Below are 22499 nucleotides of genomic sequence, written 5' to 3'. Positions count from 1 at the left end.
ATTTGAATCAGGTGTATTGGAGACAGGAACATAAATAACATGCAGGGCAGGGGGTCCCCATGACCAGGATTGGCAAACACTGCACTAAAAGTCCTTCAACTTGAACTGCTTCTACCTTCTGCAGACTTTGATTTGAGACTCTGTTTACACATTAAACTGGTCCTATTATTATGTTGAAATGCTGACTCAGCATTTCAACATATTGTTCTCCTGTGACTTTATTCTTCTTTTTCTTCTTCTTATTCTTCCGTACGTTTTTTGGTTCGCTAAAACTCCTTCAAATTTTGTCCGATTTTCACCATTCAAATTTTAAACTATTCAGCTTCTTCTGGAGATTTATGCTATGACTCTTGTGGTATCTAACCCTTAAACTTTTTGAATTATTCAGCTTTTTATGAAAATTATTCTCCATCTGAAATGCATTGGAAACTTCAGCTTCTCTTGAAAAATCTCCTTCAACTTTCAGAAATTCTAGCCTCCTCATACTTCCACTTACAGACTTCATTTAAACTTTAAAATATTCAGCTATCTTTCCACTCTTCAAGTTTTTGTCTGCTCTTAAATATCTTTTACTGTTTTTGAGATTTCACTATTCAAGCAACATAAACTTTTCCCACTTTGCCCTAAAATCTCAGCTTCCTAGAGTGCAATCATCGTTAGCTAGAGCTCGACCGACTCCTGATGACAGGTTGCTGCTGTCTCTGGAAGAATTGTCATAACTTCTGAAATATTCACAGTAGAAACTTAAAAAATACATCAAACGGTAGCTAATCTTGTCCTGCTTCTGACAAAGTGGTTTTTAAAGCAAAAACATCAAGCACTTTATCACAAAATGACCAGCTGTCATGAAGTTTTTACACCCTGAAGCCATCTGCTCCAATGTTAATTCCTGAGGAGTTTTCTCAAAGATCAGTGGAATTTCCCTCATTTGCAAACTGCTCTCAATGACACAGTTCTGCATCTTCATACATGAAAGTTGCACCTTCAGCTTCCCCAGGATCTTGTGGTTCTTATGGTGTGTTTATTTTTATTGTAGACCTCACGGTTTTGGCAAGATGACAGAAGATCCAGTCTCTTGCTTCAACACAAAATGCCCAGAGTAACACATGAGCAGGGCAAACTACTGCACCTGCAGACTAATGAGCATTTGTCTCCTTGACAACCCTTGATCTCATGCAGCTGTTTATACTAGCTCATCAAAACTTTCAGTAACAAAGACACACATGCACTTCAGTTACTTATAATACCATACCTCCCCTTTGACTTAATCTACATGCTCCACTATTCATACCACTTTTTCCCACACCTTATGATTCTCAAACTGCTAGTTTTTCTTCTATTACTAGTGCTACATTAATCTCAGACTTGTTTTTTCCCCTATTTCTCCTTCTTCTTCTCTCCATTCCACATTTTCAGCTCTGGTTCACATCTTAACCCCCTTTTTTTAAACATTTCAAATGATTAAACTTTATTTAAAACATTTTACCGACAAAAACAGAGACTCAAATAATCTCCTGATCCACTGCAAGTCATTCAGCTTCAACTGCTTCTACCTTCTACAGACTTTGACTTAAAGACCTCATTAACACATTAAACTGGCCCTATTACCCTTAATCCTATTTACACATTAGTCATAGATTTCTGCTTTCTTCTACATTTTTGAAGATTTCACTTTTTGATCTTTCTCTTATTTTTATTCTTTTATTTGAACTTTGTTAGGTTGATTTACATTTCCACTACTTCTATTAAACATTTCATCTCATGCAGCTGTTTATACTAACTCATCAAAACATTCAGGAACAAAGACACACAGGTATTTGCTGTTTCTGTCCCTCACACATCCCAGACCTTTACATGCAGTGATATTTCCATCACTACTCCAGTTACTTAAAATACCATACCTCCCCCTTTGACTTACTCCTCATGCTCCACTATTCATACAATTTATTCCACAGCTTTTACTTGTCAAACTACTGCTACTTCTCCTTATATTAGTGCTACATAAACCTCTGTATTTTTTCCTATTTCTGCTAATTGTTATTCTGTCCATTCCACATTTTCAGCTCTGCTTCACATCTATAGCCTTATTAAACTTTATTTAAACAATTTTACCAACAAAGACAGACACTAAAATAATCTTCTGATCCCCCGCAACTCCTTCAACTTCAACTGCTTCCACCTTCTGCAGACATTGATTTGAGACTCTGTTCACACATTAAACTGGCCCTATTATCCTTTATGCTATTAACACATTAGTCATGGATTTCTGCTTTCTTCTACATTATTGGAGATTTCACTGTTTCATCTTTCTCTTTTTTTGATTATTTATATATTTTAACTTTTATAGGCTTATTTATATTTTCCACTGTATCCACTGTCTTTATCCACTTTGTCTTCACTTCATTTTCCTTACCTATTTTTTCTTCACTTTCTCTCAACTTTTCTTTTACTTTCTTTCTCACTTTTTCTCTTCTGCCTTTCTTCTTCACTTCTACATCACTTTTACCTCATCTTTTTTCTTTACTCCTTCTTTACTCTGTCTTCACAATTTTTTTCCCTTCCTCTTCCCTCCTTCTACACTACATATTTTCAGTTCATACTTTGTTCAACTATTTAGCTGTTTTCTTTCACATTTTCAGCTGTTTCCACTAGTATTTTTCATTTCTTCAGCTTCAGCATTTCAACGCATTTCCTGCAAGGAAATGCAATTTCTCTAGTTCTTCTTCTTCTTCTTCTTATTCTTCCGTACGTTTTTTGGTTCGCTAAAACTCCTTCAAATTTTGCCCGATTTTCACCATTCAAATTTTAAACTACTCAGCTTCTTCTGGAGATTTATGCTATGACTCTTCTTGTATTTAACCCTTAAACTTTTTGAATTATTCAGCTTTTTATGAAAATTATACTCCATCTGAAATACATTGGAAACTTCAGCTTCTCTTGAAAAATCTCCTTCAACTTTCAGAAGTTCTAGCCTCCTCATACTTCCACTTACAGACTTCATTTAAACTTTAAAATATTCAGCTATCTTTCCACTCTTCAGGTTTTCATCTGCTCTAAAATATATTTTACTGTTTTTGAGATTTCACTGTTCAAGCAACATAAACTTTTCCCACTTTGCCCAAAAATTTTAGCTCCTAGACTGCAATCATCGTTAGCTAGAGTGCGACACAGTCCTGCCGAAAGGTTGCAGCTGTCTCTGAAGAATTGTCATAACTTCTGAAATATTTACAGTAGAAACTTAAAAAATACATCACATGGTAGCTAATCTTGTCCTGCTTCTGACAAAGTGGTTTTTAAAGCAAAAACATCAAGCACTTTATCACAAAATGACCAGCTGTCATGAAGTTTTTACACCCTCAAGCCATCTCCTCCAATGTTAATTCCTGAGGAGTTTTCTCAAAGATCAGTGGAATTTCCCTCATTTGCAAACTGCTCTCAATGACACAGTTCTGCATCTTCATACATGAAAGTTGCACCTTCAGCTTCCCCAGGATCTTGTGGTTCTTATGGTGTGTTTATTTTTATTCTAGCCCTCACGGTTTTGACAAGATGACAGAAGATTCAGACTCTTGCTTCACCACAAAATGCCCAGAGTAACACATGAGCAGGGCAAAGTTCTGCAGCTGCAGACTAACGAGCATTTGTCTCCTTGACAGTCTTTCATCTCACACAGCTGTTAATAATACCTCATCAAAACATCCAGGAACAAAGACACACATGTACATCAGTTACTTGTAAAACCATACCTCCCCCTTTGACTTAATCTACATGCTCCACTATTCATACAACTTTTTCCCACACCTTATAATTCTCAAACTGCTACTTTTTCTTCTATTACTAGTGCTACATTAATCTCTGTACTGTTTTTTCCCCTATTTCTCCTACTTCTTCTCTCCATTCCACATTTTCAGCTCTGGTTCACATCTTAACCCCCCTTTTTTTTAAACATTTCAAATGATTAAACTTTATTTAAAACATTTTATCGACAACAACAGAGACTCAAATAATCTCCTGATCCACTGCAAGTCATTCAGCTTCAACTGCTTCTACCTTCTGCAGACTTTGACTTAAAGACCTCATTAACACATTAAACTGGCCCTATTACCCTTCATCCTATTCACACATTAGTCATAGATTTCTGCTTTCTTCTACATTTTTGAAGATTTCACTTTTTGATCTTTCTCTTATTTTTTTTCTTTTATTTTGACTTTGTTAGGATGATTTACATGTCCACTATATCTATTAAACATTTCATCTCATGCAGCTGTTTATACAAACTCATCAAAACATTCAGGAACAAAGACACACATGTGTGTGTGTGCTCTTCTGTCCCTCACACACCCAGACCTTTACATGCAGTGATATTTCCATCACTACTTCAGTTACTTAAAATACCATACCTCCCCTTTGACTTACTCCTCATGCTCCACTATTCATACAATTTATTCCACAGCTTTTACTTGTCAAACTACTGCTTCTTCTCCTAATATTAGTGCTACATAAACCTCTATATTTTTTCCTATTTCTGCTAATTGTTATTCTGTCCATTCCACATTTCCAGCTCTGCTACACATCTATAGCCTTTTTTAAACTTTATTTAAACAATTTTACCAACAAAGACATACACTAAAATAATCTGCTGATCCACTGCAACTCCTTCAACTTCAACTGCTTCCACCTTCTGCAGACTTTGTTTCAAGACTCTGTTCACACATTAAACTGTCCCTATTATCCTTTATGCTATTTACACATTAGTCATAGATTTCTGATTTCTTACTTCTGAATTACTACTCCTTCTAATACTAGTGCTACATTAACCTCTGTACTCTTTCTGCTACTTCTTATTCTCTCAATTCCACATTTTCAGCTCTGCATCACATCTTAACGTTTTTAACCTTTAAATCATAAAACTTTATTTAAACAATTTCACCAGCAAAGACAGACACTAAAATAATCTGCTGATCCACTGCAACTCCTTCAGCTTCAACTGCTTGTACCTTCTGCAGACTTTGACTTAAGACTCTGTTCACACGTTAAACTGGCCCTATTATCCTTTATGCTATTTACACATTAGTCATGGATTTCTGCTTTCCTCTACATTATTGGAGATTTCACTGTTTTATCTTTCTCTCTTTTTTTGATCATTTATATATTTTAACTGTTATAGGCTTATTTATATTTTCCACTGTATCCACTGTCTTTATCCACTTTGTCTTCAATTCATTTTCCTTACCTATTTTTTCTTCACTTTCTCTCAACTTTTCTTTTACTTTCTTTCTCATTTTTTCTCTTCTGCCTTTCTTCTTCACTTCTACATCACTTTTACCTCATCTTTTTTCTTTACTCCTTCTTTACTCTGTCTTCACAATTTGTTCCCTTCCTCTTCCCTCCTTCTACACTCCAAATTTTCAGTTCATACTTTGTTCAACTATTTAGCTGTTTTCTTTCGCATTTTCAGATTTTTCCACTAGTATTTTCATTTCTTCAGCTTCAGCATTTCAACGCATTTCCTGCATGGAAATGCAATTTCTCTAGTTGATTCCTGTTCCTGTCTTACCGAAGCTTTTTGAACACGATCTCTGTTTCAACTCATCCTGAGAGGAGCCGCGCTGACAAGGCTTGGGGTTATGTGTTCAAAAGCCCCTCTGGAGTGTTTGCAGATGGAGGAGAGGGGTGGGTACTACTCATCTACCCCCTACCCTCCATTCTCCTTTTTTTTCTAGCCTGCACTCTGGAGATCTGACACTTCGTGTTTACTGCTACAAAGTTGGATCCTCCAGAAAAGGGCACAGAAGTGGCATTGATCCAAATTTACTTACAGGAGGGGGAAGTGAAGAAGGCGGTGATGAAGATGCCCCGCGGTGATAGCAGACACGCAGGTGTTGCTGCTCATGCTGCAGAACCTCCCCTGCTGTGCACAGGAGGGTCACTGCTAACCTTGACAGGGGTGAGCAGGTGCTGCCGCAGTGCCCTTGTTCCCTCCGTCGAGGGACTTGTCATTTTATTTATTTATTTAATAAATTGACTTTTTTTTTCTTTACAAGTTTCTCTCCAACTTTTAATATCTCTTGTGCACCGTTGGGACTGTGGGAGGCCCACAGGTTTGATAACTCTAAACGGCTACTTTTTAAAGAGTAATATCTACAGCCACCCAGGGACCTACACACCCCGGGTCTCGCTCCATATCACAGACTTTCTCCTTTTTTTTGGTATCTCACAAAAATGAAGGAGGAGATGTAAGAACTTTGCAGCTTGACGGCTAATCCAACTGGAGTTTATCAGCACGGTCTTCTACATTAATAACACGAGGGACTGAGCATGGGCACCCAGGAGGGAAAGTTGGGGAGATAAAGAAGAGGTAGCAGAGCTGAAAAGAAATAGCTTCTGGCATCGAAGGGTTCGTTCAGCTGAGAGGGAGGAAGGCGAGGGAAATGCTTTTCCTGCAGTTTGGCCCCTGATGTCATCTCAATCTGAAGCGACACTTGCTGACAGCACCACCACAAAAATCATCCTGTGGCTGATCTACGACCTCGCTCCAGAATCTGCAGCGTGGTCCTCGCCGCTGCTGCAGCGCAAGTTTCCTGTCGGCTGCCAGCGCCGTGACTCGCATCATCCTGTCATCAGCTGTGACAGGTCCGACCACAGGTTTCATGGCCGGGGAATAGTTTGGACAATTGGTTCAGCCGCAGAGTGTAAACAGACCGTGGGCTAAACAGCAGGAGCGATGGAGGAATATTCATAAAGATTATTCACGCATGGCTGTCAGCAGCAGTGACGAATCCAGGAGGAAACGGCAGCTGCGGTGGAAGCTGATGGAGAGCAGGGCTGGACATTACAGACAAGCAGCCATCACTGCAGAACAGTCATGCTCCTGCATATCTCATTGCTGTGTCCAACTCATCCGTAATGCAAGCACACAGTTTCAGCTAGAACCAACAGGATTCCATATCATCAATCTCAGCTGCCATGTCTGTGTGCTCAAAGCAATGATTTCTCCTCCACGGGATGGAAAAATCCTCCCCCTACACTCACCACTGTTATCTTTCATCAATCTGTGATGTTGAGAGCATTTCAGAGCTTTGAACAAGTGCCCCTGTATACCCACATCCCTTCACCTGCTTTGTCTGTTTCCTCTCTGCAGAGCTTTGCGAGGCGTCCTTTGAAACCTGATGAAAACAGCGCTTATAGAGGACCTGACTTCAACAGAAACATCTCTGCGTTCTTCTTATCCAGAGAGGATTTTTCAAACAGCTTTTTTTCAGTTTATAATGTGCTGACAGAAAAGTAGTTTTGTAAAAAAAATGTGTAATATTCTTTAGTGTTCTCCAACAACCAGACATCCATTCATCGCTATAGAAAACAGTTCTTTTGGTTGATTTCAAAGACCAGTTATTTGTTGTGATTATCAGCCTTTTCTCAACAGGAATCAACAAACTGGAATTGATCATCTCAAAAAGTATCTCACAGTGTAAAATCTGTCAAATTAAAAAAAGGAAATTTCATCAGCAAAAAAGTTAATTACTCTCGGTACACTGCACAGGGTGTGAATTTTTATGTCTCATTATTTTCAAAGTTATCACAGTTATGAGTAATGCCCATATAAGGTCGTGGCCGACTTGGGTGACAGGTGGGCACACAGTTAGCGAAGAGGATATAGGCCCTCCTTTTTACCTCATTGGTTTGGTTCAGCATTTGCAATATGGCTCCTGTCATCAATAGCTTCAAAACTCTGTATCAGAAACAAATGGATGACATCACTACAGCATCCATGTTTTTCACAGTCTATGAATGGCTCTCAATGCCTGTCTACTAGGGGTGGTTGATTGGATATTACTTTTAATGCATCAATGTTAACTCAGTAAGAAGTGGAAATATATGGATACTTAGAGTTTCTGTCGACAATATTTAAATATTTACTTCAATGCCCATGTGAACATAATGTGGTGTGTCATCTCACATTTTTGAGATATGAAACAACCCAAACAACAGACTTTAAAGTTGAAGGAGCTGGATTTACACTGCTGAGGCTTGCTTTGGTTGCCATTTTGTTATTGTTTGATCTAGCACACCCTTCTTCCATACAACACAAACAACACGCACAGCGCCTCCCACTGGCCAGGAGGTGAATCTAGAGAATTTGTCGAATCTTAATAAATAGGGCGGGGAAAAATGTGATGCAACGGTTGATCAATATTTTTACCCACCCCTAGAACAGAGTCTGCACTACACCAAAGAACAACAAACTGGCAACTAAAGCTGCAGCAGCAGCATAAAGCCAGCTCCTTCAATTGGTAAGTCTGATGTTTGGATTGTTTTATTTCTCAAAAATGTTTGATGACACATTAGGTGTTCACATGGGCATGAAAATTAATATTTAGAAATTCTCAACAGTAACTCTTATTATTTGTGTATTTCTACTTCTTACTAAAGCATTTAAAAAAATCTTGATCAAATTAATATCCAATCGAGTTGGAACCTAAGGAATCAAAATTGAATCAAATCGTCAGGTTCTTTGCAATACCAATATTGGAAGCAGCAGTGGAATCTTTACAGACAAGTGAGCAGCAGAGATGAAAGGTTCCTGCAAATTGGTCATGAGCAGTGCATCCAACTAACATAAATGCTACCACGAGCACAGCTCATACACCACGGGGTTAGTCGGCTGCACACTAAGAACACGTGGTAGGCTACTAGAAAGAGTTACACATCTGCACAAAAACTGCACATTGCTGAACAGGATTAAAGCCTTTGTACAGAGGGACAGGTAAAAATAAGCACCCTGTCCTCATTTGTTACAAAACAAATGTTAAAACTGCCCTTTTGGGTGGTAAAAACACGCTAAGGGGCTTTTTTTTCTATTTGCCCCTGCCCTGCAAAAAGTCTGTGCACGCCACTGACTATGGCTGAAACTTCTCTTTAAATTAATTGTGTAAACTGATTTTTGAACAAAAAAATCATCCAGGTAAATTATTTTAATGGAGGCTTTGATGCACAAGACTTCATAGCCTTAGAGCAACATGAGCCCTGGATAGCTTTTCTTGCTAAATAATCATTTTGCAGCAAATACTAAAACACTTACTGACAAACTGAATTTTAATTTCTTAAGTATTCTATTTAAAATATTTAATTTTAATTTGTGCATACCATCAGATTATTAGTATTGACCCTCTTTGACTTCACTATCTACTTAACTATCTGTAAAGTGTTGCACATGTATCATATTCCAGTGTACAATTTAACTAAAGAAATGTATTTAATGTAAATGTGAATCATCTAATCTAATTATGTTACAGAATAATTATTTACGGCCAGTAATAAGACAAAATAAAATAACACTTTATTACTTTTACAACCAGGACATTCAGTTTTTTAAATAAGATGACCATTAGATTACTTGATTAACTGATCAATTACTTGACCCCTTCAATTCCATTACTGTAGCCCCTCTTTAAACCTTTGTCCTTCTCCTCACTGCCCATAAACACGCTTCTTTTCAGAGTAAGGTCAAAATCTGTATTTAACTTTAGATTTATTATTACACTTTAAAGAGCTGCCGAATGAATAAGTGTAACTTATTGTTTTGTAACTTTAAAGCCGTAAGCTTTACAGTGTAAGGGGCTCTTCATTCTCGCACCTGCTCGGAGAGACTGTGTTGTTTTTATAATTGAGACACAGCAGCAGCGTTCTCCTTGAAGGAAAGTCGATACACACCGCCAGAGCAACAAGGAAAAAAAAAAACACACATAACCACCGACTGTAAGGCCGCACAGCAACGATCAGAGTGTTTTAAGGTGAAATAGTTCAGGTTCATTCTCCCAGATTTGACAGGAAAAGTGTTCCTGTCTGGTTTAACAATATTTCCTTCTGTTAGAGGAATTAGGAGACATTTCTCTGACATGAAAGGTGGAGACATTTTCAGAGACTGATATTTTTTGTCTGTGAAATGACTTCACTACAATCAGGCAACCCGCTGCTTTCAAAGCATCACCCACACACTTATTCTCTGGAGACAATCTGAGACGCGATGGGTCAGCTGGTGAGCTCTTCTATTGAATGAGGAAAGGTTAGAGCAATGTACTCAGAGCTTTTAAAGAAGTTTTCCAAAAAGCAAGCTGAAGTTTGAGAATCTCTGCCTGAAAAGTCCGGGGGTTTGAACATCTCTGGCCTCCATCCTGTGAGACTGTATAATGATAGTTTCTCTGCACACCAGCAACACGGCAAATTCCTGCATCCTGATTCCACCAGCAGCCGAGGGGTTCAGGCTATGTGAGTTTTTCCCCCTCAACAATTTGAGGGATTTCATGAGGCGTACCGTGCAGCAGATCATTACGGAGCTTTCTGGAATAAAAGCTTTGTAAGCAATGAGATGAGTCGCTGAAGGAAGAGTGAGCAACAGCAATCACAAACCCAGCAGCTTCCTTAAAAGTGCTCCAAATTGAATTCCAACGTTGACATTCACAAACACAAGAGGACGCCCAAAAGTGAACAAATTAACTTTATTGTCTCAACATGTTTAGCGATCAGCTTGACAGGCAGCGTGATGCCTGCTGGCACAACTCCATCTGCTCAGTAATGATTTGTTGTTGATGTGAAGGAGAAAGAAACACAACAACACACTTCTAACACCTGGAGAGGCGACGCCTGTCCTGGTCCTTCTCCTTGCAAAGACGCCTTGTGGGTCCAGGCCAAGGCAGTCTGGCAGAACTGTCAGCTCCATTAAGAACGCACAGCGGTGACGGGCACGCAGAGCAACAGCAGCTCGCCGAGATTAGCGTCATAAACACATTGCATAAGAGGATATTAGTGGGAGATGGTCTGATTGCTCCCGCCACGAATGACCAACATCTGGCTGAAAGACAAAGCCCGGCTGAACAAGGACGTGATGAATCTGTGCAAGAAAGACTGAGACCACCACACAAAGTCAGCCTGGATGTGTCAAAGATAACTTTAGCAGAAATATCTGCAGAATGATATCATCAGGTCCACACAGGCTCGTATTAGTGTTTGATTTAAAACATTGGGGATAATCTTAAGGATCATATGAAAACATTTTCTTCCCTTTTTTTGTTGATTTTAAACTTATTTTCCATTGTGCAGATGTACAAAACATTGTAGTTTCTAGAAGGTTTACTTGAAGCCTGATTGTTCCTACTCCATTTTTACAGAAGAACATGTTCATGGTCCCAAAAAGAGGAAGTTTTGTTCACTTTTCCTAAAATTTTTCATGTAATACACATTCATTTTTGATTATATTTAGGCAAACACTTGTGAGATTTGACTGTTTAATTACTGGGTAAGTGTTAAGTGTTGAGGCAGTAGGACTTAGGCCTAAACTCCATTTCTTCACTGGTTAGCCAAAAGCTTTCTGAGGTTCTCTTTTCTAAGCACAGCATTCACGATCTAGGAGCTTCAAAATTCCTCTACAGATATCAAGAATTTACTTTTATCCCCTGGTATTGTCCCCATTATTTAGATATTTGAGATTTCTAAAAAAGTAACATTTTCAAAAAGCAAACACCCTGTTCTCTTCCAAATGTACAGCTTGTATCAAATAAGAAAGCAAATATTCAGGTTGGTTTTAGCAATGGGTCATTACTTTCAAATCAGAGCATTAGTACAGATTTTATTTTGGGGTGCACTGATCACAAATTTCTGGGCCGATACCGATTTTTATGACAGCATATACCAGTGTTACCAAACCCTGGTCCTGGAAGACCCCTGCCCTGCATGTTTTAGATGTTACCCGACTCCAACACACCTGATTCAAATGATCAGCTCGTCATCAAGCTCTGCTCGAGCCTGATAACGAGCCATTCATTTGAATCAGGTGTGCTGGAGTAGGGTAACATCTACCTCTGGTTGCTAGGCGCTACCCAAGTAGCTGCCTGTTGCAGCAGCTCTCTCGTCTTTGTCCGTTTCTTGTAATTTTTTCGTCTCTTTTTCATCATCTTTGTATTTGGAGTGGATCATTACTTTGTATGGTTCATTGTTGGTCATGGACACCAAACTTTTTGTGGCTTCGGCGGTATTTTTTACTACTTTTCTCCTGTGTTTGTCTGGAGATCCTACATGTAACCATGGCTGCATTGTTTACATGCGAAATTAGCTGTTAGCAGCCTGTAGCATGTCAATGCTAACTAGTGTAGGGCTTGATGATTTCCCTCGAGCTGAGGAGGAGGAGGTGAGGACGACGTGCTGGTTCTCGGATGTGAGCTGGGAGGTGACGACTTGGACCTGTCCTTCCATCCATCGTTGTTGGGAACGTGGGATCTAGCCCCGGGGGATGGACGAGCTAGCTGTGCTAATCCAGCGGCATCATGCTGTTCACGGACGTAGCTGACGGAGCTGACATCGGAGGAGCTTCGCCTGCTGTGAGCAGACAGGATCCAGGAGACAGAGACTGAACAGACTGCTGGGGAGGCTCGGTCCTGGACCCTGTGGAGGTGGAGACTGGCTGGGCTGGAGAGTGGTGGACGAGTGGTGGACGGGATGTCGTCATCTAATTTCTTATGGACATTTTTGCACTTTCTATACTCTTTCTTACTTTTGTTTTCTTAAATGCTGCGGTGACTCCTGAATTTCCCCTCGGGGATAAATAAAGTTTTTTCTATTATATTTCTATTCTATTCTATTCTATTCAATGTTCCAATCTTATTTCATGAAAATTTTTGAACAATACCTGTGAAACAATAACATTTTTATGTTTTAACTTAAACAACCAATGAAGTGAGCTTGAGTGAGCTTTAGGTCTCAGAGCAAAAAGCAACAATGGCTGGCTGTCAGACCTTCCAGGAGGTATATAAGATCAGTTTTTATATGTAAGGATAGGCCGATCACCAATCCCCCAAAATAAAGGAAATCAGCACCGATCGATCGATCGGTACATGTCTAGTTTAATGTTGTTGTTTTTTTTAATTACTCATAAAAACACTGTAATGGACCAAGCGACAACCTCCGGTCTAAATACATGAGGCAGAGCTCAAAATTGCAATTTGTTGAGTGTCCACTGGTGGCTGGCTCTAGACTTACTAGTAACCACATACACAGCTTAAAACAGTCGTTCTCGCAGCAGAAAAAAAAAAACTCATTTTTACAGCCTGCCACAAAAACGGACTCCCATCCGATTACTGTACAGGGATGATTTTTTTTTATCCTCAATCAGCAGTTTAAAAGTTGTTAGGAACACAGGTTTGCCCAATCAGAGGCACGGCCCAGCTGATTGACAGGCTGGTGTACTACAGCTGTTAGTGTGGAGGCTCAAAGCCCCTCATATTTTCAGATTGGCGCCAACTGACGAGTTGCTTCAAAACTCGGGTTTCAGACATGAAGACTGCGTCCATTTATTATACATTCTATGGTATGAATGTAAAGACAGACGCTGTCAGTGCTGTTGACTTACTGGCTGGATCAATGAGACTAGCAGTGTGAAGCACTTCAGCTCTATATAAGTACTGATCCATTTACTATTTGGTGCACTTATGGTATCCTAGTTTGATCTTAGCATAGTTTGCACTTGACCTCAGCTTGTTTGGTAAATCAAAGAAGTTCTTCACAGAGACTTTTGACGACCGGGGGTCACTGTGATTGTATCTGGTTCTGAATTACTGCTGAGGCCGAGCTCAACAGAAACAGACTGAAAATCCCAATCACTGTGATTGTATAACTGACTTATACAGAGATGAAAACTGAAAGTCAGCGCAGCTCTTACTCCTTGGTACAAGCCTCTGGATTATATCAGAATGTGTGGAGGTAAAAGAAGAATATAATACAGTATGGTTTAATATTGATAACCCCAACCTTAACCTCCAGCACATACTATCTACAATTCAATGAGTGATACTGCAGATACACCAACAGGCTGGGCAGAGAGAGCTGGATCCAGCTAACACACACACACACACACACACACACACACACACACACACACACACACACACACACACACACACACACACACACACACACACACACACACACACACACACACACTCTCTCTTACACAAGAGGTCTGTTCAAGGAAACATTTCATTTCACCACTGTCACCCTGAGAGAAAATGTGCTTCAGTAACACCACAGCAGACCCTCCATCAAAGACAGGACTAAAGATGAGTTTCAGTAATTGGGAATAATTGTGATCTGTTTATTCTGCCTCTCTTCAGCTGCTGACTAACAGTAACATCACAATTCGTCCAAACACCTTCAAAAGTTTGCTTTTCGCCACATGGATGGTCAAAGTGAGGATAGTGGAGACAAACAGGAGAGGCAATTAATATTTCTGCAAAACCACCAAAGAGAAGGGGAGAAGAGAGGCCTGATTGGTTCCACCGGCTCTGTCTGTCTACCTGTCCATCCATCATCTGTCTGCTTTGGAAATTTGATTACGTTCATTTAATGTTTGACTGTTCCGTTTGAAGTGGAGGAAACACGCTCCGCACTGCTGGTTATGTGCAATATTCATCAAACGCTGCTTTAGACAGGTGAGTAGTTCATGTGGGCTGCACTTAATCATCACAAATTGGTCATTTTTATCCATTTCAAGCTTAATTGCATCCATTTTTCTTCAGCCAAAGGCACAATTACAGGCCTGGTTGTTTGGTTTGTGAGTCTCTCAGCTCTGAGACTCGTAACCGTCCAGTGAACAATGTGGACGGGCTTACACCAGCAGATTTAATGATTTTTCTTCCTTTTTTTGAATGCTGTGAAAACCATGCTTGTTTTGTTGCCACCTCATTATCATGAACTATAATTACAGTGTGTACTCATTTCTTGAACACCGTGTAGCCATTATGCAATTCACCATTGTTCCATTAAGGAATCTTGTGTTATTTCCTCCAGAACAACCACATTTCATCATTGCCTTTTGTGTGAGCCTTCGCTCCATTTTCTCCGTTTACAGCCTCCACATTTGCCCCAGGAGAGCCCAGAGTGTGTCGGGCTATTTTCTGTTGGATTAACACAGATCTGGATCCACGCTGATACACACCTTCCTTCTCTACATCCTGCTTCCTGTGTCAGCACCCATTTTCAGTGTGGTCTTTTCCAGCTAAACTTCAGCCGACCTCCAGTCGCAGAGCGTTTGGAGCTACATGTCAGCGCCGCTCAGCGTTGGGGCTCGCTCACGTGGTTTCATTTCAGGATTAAATTACCTCTTTGCTCCAAGTCCTCGGTGCCCCGGCTAACAGGGTCCGGGTGTGCTACACGGCAGGCTTCACCTCGCCTCAACAATCACGCATTCCTGGAGTGAAACTATGGAGCTGAGGTAAAAAGACCTCCATGTGTAGCCGCACAATGGTAGTCCACTTTGATCCCGGAGAACTGCTTTAATAGAGGAGAAATGCAAAGCGACAGCTGCACTGCATCACTTTAAACAGCATGAAACAACCTGTTGGAGGAAACAGCAACAGCCATAGATCCTGTTACATGATGCCACAAGTTATAAAGCTCAGCCTCTGAGGATTTAGGCCCTGAGCTGTGAACAAAAACAGGTCTGAAGCAGAGTGACAACATGTGTCAGGAGCCCACCATGTCCCCTATAGACGTCTCCTATTCACATGAGAGAAGGTTTGTCCTCCTCCAACTCTCCTTATCCCCCCCTGTACTAAATGAAAAACAAAAACTCTGACCAGAAAAGAAGAGATGCACAAATACATCACTTTAACAACAATCAGCTGTGATGTTGTTTATTTGCTGTTTTGCATCAGTCATAGTTGATTCAGTGAGGTTTCGTTTTCAGGCGTCACCTGTTAAACTTCACCATGACACAAGAGGGCAACATGAGCTGAGTGCTCGAGGGATTTGTTTTCATGGTCAGAGGTTTGAAGACAGACCATCTCCTCCTTCATTTGACAAAAAGACTCAATCATGTATTAAGAGGTGATGAATGAAAACTGGTCTCTAAATTTGCTGATATGTTCTGTCTAACATTGCTTTGGGAATATGACCCACTCCTCAATAAATGCACCTGTAATTCTGACCTGTGAAGAGACTGTAGGTGTTAGCTTTAGGCTAACTCTGATACAAGGCTTCATATGGTAACGTTAGCATTCAATACTGAGCATGATCCCTTCATAAATAAATAAAAATTTAAAAAAATACTTTGAAAAATTGACAAAGCATCTTAAAAACTTTCCGATGACCACAACTAAGCAACCATGAGTGTCCCAAACCTGATGATGCAAAAGCAGTGAGTTAAGTGTTTTGGAATATTCACGTCAACACGGAAATTTTTCTAATGTGAGACGACATTTTAAAGTCTTAAGTTTTTAACTCATAACCAAGTTAAAATAAAAATAATAGTTAAATTCTCACTTCAATTCCCCCCCCCCAAAATAATTCTAAAGAATCAGGACCAATGAAAAAAAACAAAATCTGTTTCCAACATCTAAATTAGGACTAAATATGGACAAAATTCCATACCTTAAGATTATTGCCAGATAGGGATTGAACTTTTCACATTTGAAACGATACGGTACCGATGCCCGGTATCTGGCAATCGGTACCAGTACTCAACAGTACCAAGTTTGGGTACTTTTTTGTGTTTATGTGGTAAAAAATATCAATTTGTTTGATAATGAAATATAAAAAAAAATCAATTTAACAAATTTATTCTTCACTATATAAACTTGCAATGCTGTGTTCATGTCCAGAATGAATAACCTACTCTTTCACTCCCTCACAGTCACAAGGATGCATTTAGGTACCTAAACATGGTACCTTTTGGTTTTACATGAATTGATACCCGGTACTTTTGACATTGGTCGGTACCTTTAAAAGTACCTAATTCGGTACTCACCCCTACCTGGCAATCAGTATGTGTACTCAGCGGTGCCAATTTTTGGTAGTTTTTTGTGTTTATGTGGTAAAGAATACCAATTTGTTTGATTATAGAATTTTTTTTTAAATTGAAAATATTTAATCTTCACTATATAAACTTGTAATGCTGTGTTCATGTCCAGCATGGAAATTCACCTACTCTTCCACTCCTTCACAGTCACAAGGATGCATTTAGGTACCTAAACTGTTTGAAACTGTTTGATTTTAAGTGAATTGGTACCCTGCACTTTTGACAGGATCCAGTCGGTACCTATGAAAGAACCTAATGCGGTACCCATCCCTATTGCTAGATATCTCAATATCAATACAATAGAATAAAGGCCGTGGAAACCACCTGTTTTTCAGAAGCTAGGAAAGATGTGGGAAGTACAGTTTAATTAATTAGAATTTAATGCTAGTCATCAACAATAACTTTAAGTCACCGGTCATCAGAAAACTGCCTGATCTGCACATGCAGGGTGAGCACGAAATATTCTATATCATTGATACCATTGATTTTTTTTATATTCCTTTCTTGAATGTTCATTTAAAGATATAGACATGATAACGATATATCTTTCAGCCTTGGCTGTGACCTACATTTGTTTACCATGTTGAGGTATTTGCTGTAATTTCATCTGATGGTTGTAAGTTGGTAGAAAAATGTATCCTGTTTTGCACAAGATTTCCTCAACTAACTTAACTTTCAAGCTTAAAGATTCTTCACTGAAAATGTCCTCAGTAAGAATCTAGATCTGGAAAATATTTCATAAACATATCTGCTTGAAAAACCCTAAAACATATGTGAATTCTTAATAAGTGCTGAGTAACGTCCTCTCAGCTGACTGACTGACTGATTGTCAGACAGGCCTGGGCGTTATTGAGACGTCAGCTGTCATCGTCGCCTGGAACCATGAATCAGATCAGTCCGAGTCGAGAAAGAGGAAATTAAACTGTTTAAAATCAAATTAAACCGTTAACATTTCAGCGACTTTAAGTTTCGACTGTTAGTCAAACCTGAGGCTTTCAGAGACTGTAGCGGGCCTTCATCTGTTAGTTTGACACATTTCATCGCACAAAGTGCTTTAGATCATTTATAGATGAGTTGTGATGTAAAAGTTTGATGCGACTCCAGCTGATATGGTTCTTAGCTCATCATGTGGCCTAATGCTGTTTTCCTTCAGTCACTTTTACAGTGGTCTATGTTGAAATAATCTCTCTAAATCAGGATCTCATCGGTAAATAAATTTAATTCTGGATGCCAGTTTTTTGTTCTCGATCAATACTGGGCAGTATGAAAAGATTTTAGCAGTATTGAGCTCAGATAAAAGCCTGAAACACAAGCAGCTGGCACCAGCTCCATGTCGACCTGTGTGCAAATCCTTCCCCTCAAAGTGCTGAACGCTGACAACAGAATTCAGTCTAACAAATAAACTGTCAGAGTGCCAGCTGATGACGAGTCATCTCTGTTGTTCTTTGTAATCTCATAAGACTGCTGGCTTGTTGCATTAAACCATGCCAACACTACTCCAAGTTGATCCTAGAGAGCAGGGAGTGGCTCAGAGCACGTCTGTTCAGCAACTGCTCCTGGTGCCTGAGTAACTGATACTCCAGCACCCGAGTATTTATATCGTAGCTGCGGCGCTCGCACCAGTTGCAGAGCATTCCTGAGCAGCACTTGCACTTGACTTTCTCTTCTTCTTTTTTTTCTATTAACTTTCTCGGCGTTCCTGAAAAGACAAGGTTCAGAGGCCACGGAAATCTTCAAAAAAAAATAAAAACTGTTCAGCCCTTCCAATGTTCGAGTCGCCACAGGCGAAATGAGGAGGGTTTGAACTCCTGTCTCATTCTGGCTCAGTGGATTCCAGGTACTGTGGCTGAAAAAATCTCAGTTCCCCTCTGCAAGCACACTTTAAAGACTGTCTCCTTCTGTCTATCACAGTCTGAGTGATACACACAGAATATTTGGATCAGCTGCCAAGTGCATTTATTTGGAGCACAACACTGACATTACTTATTCATCTCCACTGTTTTGTTTGTAGCAGCAAAAAACGCTCAACATGAGTCTGGCTCTAATGGCTGATTTTGCAACTTATACCCTACAAGTCGAGCAAATTACCCCCTGAATCAGCAGCTGATTATGCTCAATCAATCTTATTAACATACAGGCAAGTTCGCTGCATGTACATCAGCGTGATTTCAGCTTAAAACCAGATGATTCAGCTGCAGGAGGAGATTTAGATTCACATGACACTTAAGAGAATGGTGCTGCATGCCACTGAAGCCTGAAAACATGACAGTCATGATGCTGAATGCTCTGGACAGAGGGAGAAGGATGCAGAGTGAGAGTGGAGACAGAGTTTAATGCATAGTAATGTCTCCACTTTCCTTCTTTCTTTGACTTTATTCTGTTTTGCTCTGCAGATTTAATCTTCAGAAGGGCTGCCCTTAAAGGAGATTCACCAATAGGCTGCCACTGAGTCGTGTAATGAAATGATGCCATGATTATACTCAAGAGGATGCAGGAAATTTCACATTTCATGCCCACTGGAATATTAATGTCCCCCTGTGTGCACAAAAGAGAAAGTTCAAACCACAGTCTGCAGCAAGGACGCGTTTTCTCGCACTCAAAGACAACTTCTGAAGTTGTCAGACTCCACAAAAACAGAGCAAAACGCAACCCTGACTTCAGCACGTCAGCGTAGACAGGTAGGGAAACAGCGACTTTGAAACCTGACAGTCAACTTTAACACAGCAGCTCGATCTAAGATGAGATATGCAGGTGCGTAAAATGTGCGTTCAGGCACACATTTTCTCTTTTTTTTACCTGTTGGTCCTTCCATGCTGTCTGCGTAGATCCTGACGGCCAGCATCAGTAGCAAAGCTGCTGAATACATGTTGGCAGAAGAAGTAAAGTCCAGCTCGTTTATTGTCACAAGAAGAAAATCCTACAGCAAACTCCAGCAGCAGCAGCAGCAGCAGCGGTGGTGGCAGCAGGACTGGAGAGAAGTTGTGCGATCAGCTCCCATTCATCGCCGGATCCCTCTGCAGAAGCGCTGCCTGCCTGCCCGCCTGCCTCTCTGCTCCCTCACAGCCCGCACAGGGAGCATCTGATCTCGAGCTAAAGCGTTCAAAAAAGAGAGCCCCCCCTTTTTTTTTCCTGTAACGGCTCCGATACTTTTTGCACTGTCAAGCGAGAAAGTGGGGCGCGGGAATGCGGGTCTGCGGCGCCTCCATGTGGCCAGGAGGGGGATCGCCCACACATAGGAACACAAACCCGAGCATACAGTGTGACACCACACTGTCACACTATGGGAAACAGCTTTGCTCAGTGTCGTCAGTCAGGTTTCAGCGAGGTACAGTGTGGCTCTGTTTTACGCACAACCCTACGCAGTTATTCTGCGTAATCATCAGCACTTTTCTATCAGCTTCAACAGAATGAAAGCATGATAAATGTCATCTCTACCTTTGTTGACTGCATATAAAAAAAAACGGGTTTTTATCAGGGTAACAGGGTTTTTTGTATCTTCATCTCTTTCGATGTTTTCGCGCCAAATCTATCAGGAAGTAATCTGCGAGAACTGACAGGTGTGATGATTAGCCCCTCGTCCTTGATTTCTTCTTCTGTGGTACCTGAAAATACTTCTGTCCGACCCCCTCCCCTCCCCTTTTCCTGAGTGGTTCTCCAGTGGAAAAGTGAAATGTGATTTTCATCCCCTTTTTTCACGCATTTTTAAAAATCTATCTTATAATTACACAAAAAAAACAAGATGACCTCTTTTTTTTTCTTGCAAAAGTCAAATTATTATTTTCATTTTATCTGTTCCCGCAACTGACAAGCACCTGGGGGGTATTCCACGAAGCTGGCTAAAGAAGGCTGGGCTATCGCCGGTAAGCGTGGCTTGAATAAGCGGCCACTTTAATCTTAGCTGCAAGTCGTTCCACTAACGAGGCTCAGCTGATTTTCAGAGACGCTTATTCAAGCCAGGCTGATCCAAGCTGTGGCTAAGCGCGCGTCTGCGGTAGATAAAAAGCCCCGACGTGTCGATTGTCGAAATGACCAAATCATGTCAAAACCGAGAGCGGAGACGTTTCCCTCAGCGGAGAAAATACCCCTCATGGAGTCGTATGATGACTACAAAGTGAAAATCACATAAAAGGGTGACACGGTGGCAATTAACAAAGCCAGAGACGCTGCTTGTTCAAGAATATCATGCTTATGTGTCAAATCAACACTGACTGTTTCTGCTGAGTTTGATGACCCTTTTTCTTCTCACTCTGAAGCTCCTCACACTGCTGTGGCCCAGAGGAGATTGGTCTTGATTAAATTAAAGCTGTTAATATATATAGGCCTATATACTTCATGGGGTGATGTTTCATAACCCCATGACCCTAACCCAACACTGACTAAAACAGCAGAAAAAGACATGTAGATGAGATATCTTTTTTTTTTATTAGAGATGATTCAGCTGTCAGATGAGATGTGTCAGTGATACAGTGCCCTATATTTAAATAAGGAGGAAGACACAAAGTTATCTCACCATGTGGAATCACCTTTACATTATCATCATGATCAGAACGGACCTCCGGTAAAGGAAGGTATTTCTATGGAAAATTGTGGCTGTTGTCACCTTTTATATCATAAGACAATTTGTGCCTTTATTCTGTTATATGTTGACTGTACTTTGAGGGTGACAGAAGAAAGAAAATCAGTTATTTCAAATACTTACCACAAGTGGGATCGAACCCACGCCGCAAATAAAACATGGCTCACCGTGCGTCTGTGCCCTACTCTCTAACCTCTCAGCCACCAACTTCCCTACCGTATGGACAGACTGTCTAGTATCTGACATGTCTTGACTCACGGTTATTCCAGTCTAGTATAACTGGGGCAGTTCACCTGTCAAAGGATCACGCAGGTGTCCTAAAGCGAGCTCAGGGAGGACGGAAACCTCCCGTGGAGCTGAAGGACAAAAGCTCGCTTGATCTTGATTTTCAGTATGAATACGGACCGTGAAAGCGGAGCCTCACGATCCTTCTGACTTTTTGGTTTTTAGCAGGTGTCAGAAAAATTACCAAAAGGTCTCAGTTTATGTTTCTGAAAAAGAACATCATCTATTACAGGTATAGATTAATTTAATGTTACACCTGCAGTTCACAAGGCGTCTTTTAGAAGCCGGTCTGACCTTCTCTGAGACGCAGCTAAGGTAAGCCTGACGTTTAGCCTGACCGAGACCAGGCTAGTCGCACTGGCTAATTTACCATGGTTACCAAGCCACGCTAGCCCTAAGCCTCGTTTGTGGAACCCAACTCTCGCTAAAGTTAGCGCGGCTAACCCAAATAAGCCAGGCTTTGAGCTAAGCCAGCTTCGTGGAATACCCCCCTGATTACTTAAGCTGGCTGTGCATTGGAGGGCCTTCTTCTCCTTTTTCTTAGTGCTGTAATGCCCCATGCGCGCCAATCCCCCCCAAAAAAATAATAATAATAAAAAAAATAAATAATAATAATAATAATAATAATAATAATAATAATAATAATAATAATAACTTCAAATAAAATAAAATAAAAACCAAATGAAAAATTTAAGACCTGCTCTGTTGGATCTTACAAAGAGCTTCAAAGTGGAAAAAAAAAAGAAGAAATGGAAGTGACCAAATAAAGAAATAAAAAATATGAATAAATAAAAA

The 22499-nt window shown here is 40.3% G+C and overlaps 1 protein-coding gene across 6 annotated transcripts in view; it reads right to left on the bottom strand.

Annotated features, from left to right (window-relative positions):
* The window catches only part of LOC141803549 (receptor-type tyrosine-protein phosphatase U-like), a 348868-nt gene extending 328485 nt beyond the window's left edge, over positions 1-20383 (bottom strand). For 4 of the 6 annotated variants that reach the window (XM_074687657.1, XM_074687658.1, XM_074687659.1 and 1 more), the window contains exon 1: positions 19640-20382. In XM_074687657.1, coding sequence (XP_074543758.1) covers positions 19640-19709 — 70 coding nt within the window. In that variant the 5' untranslated portion in view covers positions 19710-20382. Of the gene's footprint in view, positions 1-19639 lie in introns of all 6 variants that reach the window. The other 2 variants (XM_074687661.1, XM_074687662.1) reach the window with 1 other exon arrangement.
* Between the last annotated feature and the right edge of the window lie 2116 nt (positions 20384-22499).

This window comes from Halichoeres trimaculatus, unplaced genomic scaffold (genome assembly GCF_033239565.1).
Source record: "Halichoeres trimaculatus isolate MK-OKI-2021-1 unplaced genomic scaffold, fHalTri1.1 fHalTri1_scaffold_14, whole genome shotgun sequence".
NCBI lineage: Eukaryota > Metazoa > Chordata > Actinopteri > Labriformes > Labridae > Halichoeres > Halichoeres trimaculatus.
Note: the sequence above shows the minus strand (reverse complement) of the source record. Positions and strands in the feature narration are given on the sequence as shown.